This window comes from Megalobrama amblycephala, linkage group LG7 (assembly GCF_018812025.1).
Source record: "Megalobrama amblycephala isolate DHTTF-2021 linkage group LG7, ASM1881202v1, whole genome shotgun sequence".
Lineage (NCBI taxonomy): Eukaryota > Metazoa > Chordata > Actinopteri > Cypriniformes > Xenocyprididae > Megalobrama > Megalobrama amblycephala.
Window position 1 is genome coordinate 49,893,331 of NC_063050.1, and position 9,922 is coordinate 49,903,252.

A 9,922-nucleotide genomic window follows, 5' to 3' on the forward strand; every position below is an offset into this window, starting at 1 on the left:
CTAAAAATATCATGATATCATGGATCATGTCAGTTATTATTGCTCCATCTGCCATTTTTCGCAATTGTCTTTGCTTACTTACCTAGTCTGATGATTCAGCTGTGCACAGATCCAGACGTTAATACTGGCTGCCCTTGTGTAATGCCTTGAACATGAGCTGGCATATGCAAATATTGGGGGCGTACATATTAATGATCCCGACTGTTACGTAATGGTGTTATGTTGAGATTCACCTGTTCTTCGGAGGTCTTTTAAACAAATTAGATTTATATAAGAAGGAGGAAACAATGGAGTTTGAGACTCACTGTATGTCATTTCCATGTACTGAACTCTTGTTATTTGACTATGCCAAGGTAAATTCAATTTTCCATTCTATGGCACCTTTAATGAGAACTCTTTTCAGGTAGAATTACTTTTAGTAGGAATTGCATTTGGATGTATATTTAGACATTATCAAAGACTAATTTCTGTCACAGTATAGATTTTAGATTTGTTGTTTAAAATGTTTTGAAACTTCTGGCTCAGCTAAACAGTCTCCAACTGAGCATTTGATCTCATTGATGTGTGTGTATGTCTGTGTGTAGGTTACATTCTTGATCAAAAGAGTAAAATGATTGGCAAAATAATTGGCACTTAAGACTAAATACTAATTATTTATTTATTATTATTTACAGCTTAGTTATTATCTAAGTAAATATAGCATATACTCCAATTATAAGGTTAAACCACCATTCAGCACTGTTCAACTCATATTCTTTCAGCAAAAACTTTCCCTGCTCTGAGTGAAATAAGTGATGAGCTATCTACTGCGAACATAAAGAAACGATGATAGTTTCTCACAAGGTCTTCTTTGATCCAGTAATCCAAGGAGACACACTATCACCCCACCTTCTCAGTAGGAGTTTTATGAACCTTTAAACTGAGAGAAACTGCAGTGACATTTCTATAGGGTTGGGATGTGACATCTGCCCTCTATCTCACCTAAACAGAGCAACAGAAGTGAGGCCATGAGGCTTGACGGACACAAGAAGACACAGAGATGTTGGTGGAGTACGATTGCTTATCGCTCTCTTCCGTTTTCTCTCTTCTTATCCGTCTCTCCCAACCACTACCACAGCTGCCATTTCCGAGCACATGCTTTATTACAGGTCACTGCCGCACAAGGAAGAGTTTAAAGGGACAAAGTAGCCAGTGTTTCCCACCCGCACAGCAGCGAGCTGATTCACAATAAACCTCACAATAAAACTCTCTGCTCTTTTCAGACAAACTAGTGAGTTAATCTGGTGAGTCACGACCAACCATGGGAAAACATATTTTATGACGTATTTCATATATGAAAACATGCAATTTTTAGAAAAAAAAGTACATATCCATCACTGGGCATAAGCAGATCAAAACAAATATGTACAAATAAGATTTTAGGAAATCATACACTGTAAAAATAATTGTTGGTTTAGCTTAAAAAGTAAGTTACCTGGTTGCCTTAAAATTTTGAGTTCATTGAAATTAAAAATTTGAGTTAATACAATGAAGGCGATTGGTTTAATCAACAGAAACTCAATATCATGTTATCTGAACCACATTAATTATTGAAGTTAATTTGACAAAAGGAAAAACGTTGTGATAACACATCATGAAAATAATTATGAAGTATGAATTTTCCACCATTTCACCAAAACTTATAATAGTTACGCTATGAGATTGTGTTTGTCGCATTACAAAAACGGCTAACAGGTCTGACGGCAGAGAAAATGAAATACTCAATACAAATAATAAAATTAACCGTATAATCATGTATAGTTAGGATAGATAGACTCATCAACATTAAAGGTGCAGTGTGTCAATTTTAGCGGCATCTAGCAGTGAGGCTGTGCATTGCAATATAGAGAAGTTACAGTGGCCAAAACAGCAAAAAGATGTCTAAAACAGCAGAGAGTAGCCATGCAAAGCAAACACGCTCTGTAGAGCAGTTTGTCCGTTTAGGGCTACTGTAGAAACATGTCGGCGTTCGGTACATAACGGTTCATTATGTAAAGTCTTTATACACACTACTGAAAAATATAGTTATGTTCTGTCAATAGATCCACCTTAAAATTTACACATTGCACCTTTAAAAAAAGGAGCAGAAAATGCTTCCCATACCTTTGCTTGTTGACATCAAATCCCATGCATCCAAAACTAGTATACAGTAAAAGTATATAGTATTTTGCCACTAAATCATCTGTCAAATTAAGTAGACACCAACACAGAAAAGCTGCATGACACCTTCTGAAAATATGCAAATTTTCATAATGTGGACAAATATGCTCATTAGACAATTTCACCATTACTCATTGCAAGTCATTCTAAGTAAGAATAGCCTACATTTAACATGAGAGTCTATGGAGTTGTATTGTCACAAAAAAAATAATAATAATAAAAATAAAAACAAAATAAACATATCCCAAAAATGTGTAAAACAAACAAACAAACAAATAAACAAACAAAAAACTCCCTAAACTCCAATCTCAACCTTAACCTCAATCCATTGAAGTTAAATTAATTAATCATTTTTTACAATGGAAATCAATACTGAACTTACTTAAAGGCACAATATGTAATTTTTCGCCACTAGAGGTCGCTTATTCAAAACAAAGTCGTAGCTTGATGATGCCTTGATTTCGAGGAATCATGGGAGGTGTCGTCTTCACCTCACAGCTAGTGGAAAAGAATCGGGACAGGACTCGGGCAGAAATCATGTTCATGGATGAGATTATTAACATTATTGTAGTATGAAGCAGAGCATGGCGATTGCTAATGAGAGACGAGTGCGACACACGGCTCGAGAGCATCGGGACTTTTATTATGCCGCAGTCGCCGCTTCCGCTTCTTCCTGTCAAGCGTATGTGGAGTAATGCAGCACTGTTTATTATATTAGATACATTTGTGTGTTGAAAGTTGTTATAATGCTACTCTGTGTTCACTCGTTGTCTGCTATGGTGTTTCCATGGTTTAAAACCGGAAATAGAGGATAACACGGGTATGATGTCATTGATAGGCGACAAACAGACATGGTCCGTGTCCTGTTTAAAATTGCTTATTTCTCTGGATTTAAACATTGTTGGAAACATTTGGGATAATGTGAGTACACAAGTCAACAAAATATATAACATTGTTCTAGTGGTTTTTGGATATTTAATCTATTGTGCCTTTAAGATGGACAATGACACTATTTTCTTCTAGAGCTGCTGTACAGCCAAAATGATGTTTCCTGCTATCACTGTAAAGCTTCTTTGAAACAATCTGCATTGCAAAAAGTGCTACATAAATATAAGGTGACTTGACTTGAAGTGTTTCATCAGAAGAAAATTGTCAATGACTACTACTACTGCAAAAAGATAAATAAATAAAATCATGGCAGAATTTGAGTCCTTGAGGCAAAGTGAGCCTCGCATGTGACATTTTAAGTTTCTAACTCAAAAAAAAAAAAAAAAAAAAAAAAAAAAAAGGTAGCAGGGATGACGTTTTGAATATTGATAATTTAACTGCTAGTTGCTAGGCGATGACACATCCTGTATATCCCATAATTACAAAAAAATATATAATTAACCATGGATCCTTCATGCATGCAAAGTATGGTGAGTTTTCAGTTATTGTTGTAGTTTTTTAAAAGGTGTAGTAATAATAAAAGGCCAGAGCATCAGCAAACATAAAAGCCAAGCAGGTTGTGCTACGTCAGAAATGAAGAAACCTTCTGAACTCCAAGCTAAAACTCGAGCTGTCTTTATGCGCAGTTTGTTGTTTCAGTTTCAGATGTTGTTTGCCTCTATAAATGATCACATTAGCATGGGAAGTAACGGATCACAGCTGATGGAGAGGCACCGAGCCAAACTGTTCTGAGAGGATGGAGAAACACTGAGAGACAGTGAGGTGACAGAGAGGATGAAGGAGGGGGGATGATGTCTTAGAGGCAAAAGGACAGAAGCCATGCCACAACCACAGACAGAAACCAGCCGGCCTTTGTTTTCAGAGAAGAATTTCAAGTGGTGGGAAAAAAAAAAAAAAACACAAACCCTTAAGCTAGAGAAAAAGAGAATTCTTTGGGCTGCTCTGAAGTTCCCTAAAAAAAAAGGGCAGTCCCATAGATTATAATTATCTTTACTGGTTTACTCCACATGTTCAAGAAATGACACGTTCATGATGTTTGCTTTCAGACATTTGAAGCAGGAAAAAGCTACTTTGTAATTCTTAAAAATAAAGTTTAAAGGACTCTTTACATTAAAATTGTAATATGTGACCATTAAAAAGGGTTAGTTCACCCAAAAATGAAAAGTCTGTCATCAATTTCTCACCCTCATGTCGTTCCACACCAATAAGACCGTCGTTCATCTTCGGAACACACATTAAGATATTTTTGATAAAATCCGATGGCTCAGATAGATAATTAACAAAGATACTTAGTGTCAGACCACATTGTAAAAGTCACGTGATTTCAGTAAACAAGGCTGTTTCAAAACGTTTTGAAATTTCAATAGTTCACGTGACTTTGGCAGTTTGATACACACTCCGAACCACTGATTCGAAACAAAAGAAGCTTCGAAGCTTCATGAAGCAGTGTTTTGAAATCGCCCATCACTAAATATTGTTGAATAAAGTCGTTATTTTGTTTTTTTTGCCGCACAAAAAGTATTCTCGTCACTTCATAATATTAATGTTCAACCACTGTAGTCACATGAACTGATTTAAATATGTCTTTAGTAGCTTTCTGGGCATTTGAAAGTGTTAATTTTCTTGCTGTCAATGTAGGCCTTTAATCAAAAATATCTTAATTAGTGTTCCGAAGATGAACAAAGGTCTTAAGGGTTTGGAACGACATGAGGGTGGGTAATTAATGACAGAATTTTCCTTTTTGGGTGAACCAACCCTTAAAGATTATTTTAACTGTGTTGGTGATTCTCAATCAATCAATCAATAAAAAAAAGTACAGGTCACATTTAATCATTAAATAAATAAATAAATAAGGTTGGAAGCAAGTGAATTTAATTGGGCATCCTTGATTAATTTAAGAAAAGTGATTTGAAAATGATAATTAAAACTTCTCGTCAACTAATATAATTGCTTCTGACTACGGAAGAGGATTAGGGCCAAGCAATAATAAAAAAATAAAACCATCTCGAGATTAAAGTTGTTAAATTTCGAAGAAAAAACTCGAAAATACAAATATTGAGAATAAACGGATATACGAATAAAAAAGGTTGAATAAAAGTCGAATAAAAGTCGAAATACAATGTTGAGATAAACTCATTAAATTACGAGAAAAAACTCGTTAAATTTTGAGAAAAAAGTCGAGATAAAATGTTGAGAATAAAGTCATTAAATTACGAGAAAAAGTCGTTAAATTACGAGAAAAAAGTCATTAAATTACAAGAACAAATTTGTTAAATTATGAGAAAGGTATCGTTAAATTTTGAGAAAAAAGTCGAGATAAAATGTTGAGAATAAAGTCATTAAATTACGAGAAAAAAGTTGAAATAAAATGTTGAGAATAAAGTCATTAAATTACGAGAAAAAGTCGTTAAATTATGAGAACAAATTCATAATTTACCGAATTTGTTCTTGTAATTTAACAACTTTTTTCTCATAATTTAATCAGTTTATTCTCATCATTTTATCTCAACTTTTTTCTCGAAATTTAACGACATTTTTCTCATAATTTAACGAATTTGTTCTCGTAATTTAATGAATTTTTTCCCGTAATTTAATGACTTTATTCTCAACATTTTATCTTGACTTTTTTCTCGAAATTTAACGACATTTTGCTCATAATTTAACGAATTTGTTCTTGTAATTTAACGAGTTTTTTCTCGTAATTTAACGAGTTTATTCTCATCATTTTATCTCGACTTTTTTCTCGAAATTTAATGACATTTTTCTCATAATTTAACAAATTTGTTCTCGTAATTTAATGAATTTTTTCCCATAATTTAATGACTTTATTCTCATCATTTTATCTAGACTTTTTTCTCGAAATTTAACGACATTTTTCTCATAATTTAACGAATTTGTTCTCGTAATTTAAAGAATTTTTCCCCATAATTTAATGACTTTATTCTCAACATTTTATTTCGACTTTTTTCTCGAAATTTAACAAGTTTTTTCTCGAAATTTAACAACTTTAATCTCGAGATGGTTTTATTTTTTTATTATTGCTTGGCCCTAATCCTCTTCCGTATCTGACCAATATGTGATGCTGTGAATAAAAAATACATAAAATAATTTCAGGATGAAATTTGAACCGGATGTGATTTTTGACAGGTTTTGTGATATTTTAAGATTTTCTGAAAATAATGTTTAATAATAATTATTAACATTTGTACATAATATGTGTACTGCTGATCACTGAACGTCCACATTACTAAATGTCTCTGTATTGTAAGACATGGGCAACAAGTGTCATTTAAAGTTATGAGTCCATAACAAATACATTATTAATAAGAGGATTATGCTTGGCTGAAATGGCAAACAACATTTCCTGCTCATAAAAATATATTCATGTCTAGACACCATATCAGTGACAAGCTTAATTACTAAGGGACTCATTGGGACTCTCAAATGGAGCTTAATCCAAGATGACGCTGAGTAATAATTTGACTGCATTCCCGAGTCAATATCCTTTAGAACTTAAATGTCACATCTCAGCCTGGGTCAGATGTTGTGTCATTTATATCCTCAGACAGAGCAGTGAGCTGAAGCAGAAATTACATATAAAGCAACATCTATGTGGGGAACAGTAAAAATATGAAACCTGATGACCCTGAAATAATTTGTGAAGAGTTTACGCAGTGGATTTTTTACATTTATCTTCCACAAAGAGCCTCCAGTGAATGAAAAACAGTAATCTCGCATTGACCCTCACATTATCAGCTCATATTATACAAAGAAACATAGATAATCAATGATCTATCATCCAGAATGATAAATAATCATTTAGGATCTCAGTCTGGCCTTGATTTAAATGCATTGTGACTGTTAATCACTCAAACAATGAATTAAAATCAATTCGATCATGTTTCAGCATACTGAAGAGTAAAAATCATACTACAGAATCAGTACATTTCACCCATATATGTGACCCTGGACCACAAAACCAGTCATGAGTCGCACGGGTATGTTTGAAGCAATAGCCAACGATATGCCAGTATGGGTCAATTTTTTTCTTTTATGCCAAAAATCGTTAAGTAAATATAATGTTCCATGAATATATCCTACTGTAATTATATCAAAAATGTATTTTTGTGAGTGGATATGCATTGCTAAGGACTTCATTTAGTCAACTTTAAAGGTGATTTTCCTCAATATTTTAATTTTGAATGAAATTTAATTGTTCAATTTAAAATATTACCATAAAATGAATCATAATCATACAATATTTGTTCATCCTGAAAGTATTCATATTTAGAATACATAAAAAAACCCACTGTACTACAATATTTCTTACTTTATACTCTGATGAAATTACTATTAAGACTAATGAGAATTTAGTGGGAAATCTTAATCACCATGATAATATTATCACAATTTATGTTGGTGTAAACTGTGTTCTGCACACGTTTAGATGTGATTCACTCATAGAGCCAAAAGTTAAATTCATCATAAGAAGTGAAGCACATAAACCAACAGTATATATGCAAGAATGCCTCTCTGGAAATGCCGAACACCGTTTTGCGTCATAACACTCACTGGTATTTGTGTCATGATAACCTCCATCCACATTTCTCCTCGTTCATATAGCCTGCACTGCACAACAAAACTTAATTCATGCACCGCCAACGCTGAGTTCACTTCTCACAGTGGGGATGCTGAAATATGCTGAGCAGCTATTTGAACAGAGCGTAGGGGTCTGGAGCGCGATTCCAAGTGCGCAGGAAATGCGCGTTCCGCTGAGCGCGCTCCCGCGCTGCGTTCCATCAAGCGCCTTTACGCGCACCGATATATTAAAATAGACTCTCCACTGACTGGAAGTCTATGACAGCCAACTGAACTACTATATTGTGAAATGTATTACACTAACTAGAAAGGATCTGTGGTGATTTTGATGTTTTTGGTGCTTATTCTCTCAAGCGCCACCAACAGGTCAAATTTGCACTTAATCTTAAACACTGGCCTTATTAAACTCCGACCACAAAAAAAAAAAAAAAAAAAAAAAAAAAAACACATAAAATGTGGTTAAGATGAGATTCACCTTCAAAATAAGTCAAAATTCAATCTGATTTATCAAACCGCTCACACATCAACACATTTATCAGGGAGGTTGCCAAACAGGAATTTGGTGACTCATTATCATTGCAAGACTTTGGCCTTTTGAAACAAAACTTATATGGTGGATATATATATATATATATCATGGGCATCGCTTGATCAGTTTGTAGGCAGTGACAACATGCAAACCCAGTGCTTGTAATTTTTGAATAGTTTAGCCTAAACTCATGACCCTTAGTAGGCCATATTGGGAGTCAGCCATTTTGAAATGCATTATATGTGTTGTCATGTAACAAGTTTTGTATATTGGCCCTAAACTTTTTTTTTTTTTTTTTTTTCTGACATTGCCATGATGTCCTGATAACACCTCATGAATTTGGTGACAGAGCTGACTATTGGCCAAAAGTTATACACATTTTATTTGAAGTAATTCTATATAACCTTAAGTTAATATTCCAAATCAGGGGTTTTCAAACCTTTTACACATTTTGAATGTCTCCTACTTCAGATTTTGCAGTCTCTCCTAACAGCTGATGAGTTGAATCAGGTGACACATACAGAATGTTTGAAAACCCCTGCTCTAAATCATCACTATCACACACACAATATTGAATTTAGACAGAAATAATAGTCAATCTATTCCAGACCATGATAGCTACTGGATTACTGATTTGCTAATATCACCAAATAAACACTGGACGACATGTACAAACAAACAGAGATGTTATATGCTGCACTTAGTCCTGAAGTGTGTGTGATTCCGACGGATTCCTCCTCTGGTCATCATAAAGACTGCAGGGATACACTGTGCCTAAAGCATACACTTCACAATCTTTCCATCTCCGCTCGTTTAAGTGCAGCAAAGTAGTCGATAACAACAGCGCACACCGGTCAAGTGCGCAGCTTGCCAAGAGCCTTTACGCACTCGTACTGTCACTCACCTGACTGACCGTTGCTCCTCTGAACCTCCACAAATATGAAGCCGAGGCAGAAGAAGAGAAGAAAGCGAGCCGGCCACATTTCTGCTTATTTTAAGAAGTTATATCTCCATACATTAGCATGATCAATAGAGAATCCGGGCATTGACAGTCCAGCGTCTGCGTCTCCAGCGCGCGCACTCACGTCTTCGTTCCAGAGCACATCCTGTAACAATAAACTCGACTGGACTGTTTTGCTTTTGCGCTGGTTTCGTTTTATTTCAAAGTAATTGTGGCTGATTATCCGGATTGTAGGACTTGTAACCATTTCATTACCTCGATGGATTCGCAACTTCGGTTTGAGCGTCAGGACACGCCCCTCCTTGCGCTAAGTACCGCCCAGCCGATGTATGAATGGTCAAAAGAGGCGCTTGAACAGATGAGGCCACGCCCAGCCAACGACTGCTTTGCATATACACCTGCTGACACCAATGTCATGTCAGGGGATTTGAAACATTTTCATGCCCAAATATGATGATTCTCTTGTGTGTGTTACCATTATACAATAACATATTCCTTATTAACTTCATGATTTACAGTCTTGAATGAAACCGTAATAAATGTCAAAATATATTCTGTAAATATTTGCTTTATTAAATTTTCCTTGCAGTCCCCTAGGGGACCCTGAATCCAAGTTTGGAAACTTCTAAGATACATATGGCGATAAATTCAAAAGGAAACACACAGCTATATTAAGTGGTTTTTGA

The 9,922-nt window shown here is 34.9% G+C and overlaps 1 protein-coding gene across 1 annotated transcript in view; it reads right to left on the reverse strand.

The window, feature by feature from the left end:
- Positions 1-9,572, reverse strand: part of si:ch73-383l1.1 (receptor tyrosine-protein kinase erbB-4) — a 234,340-nt gene extending 224,768 nt beyond the window's left edge. Inside the window, exon 1 of the mRNA XM_048197981.1 lies at positions 9,180-9,572. Coding sequence (XP_048053938.1) covers positions 9,180-9,258 — 79 coding nt within the window. The 5' untranslated portion in view covers positions 9,259-9,572. The remainder of the gene's footprint in view (positions 1-9,179) is intronic.
- Positions 9,573-9,922: the final 350 nt, after the last annotated feature.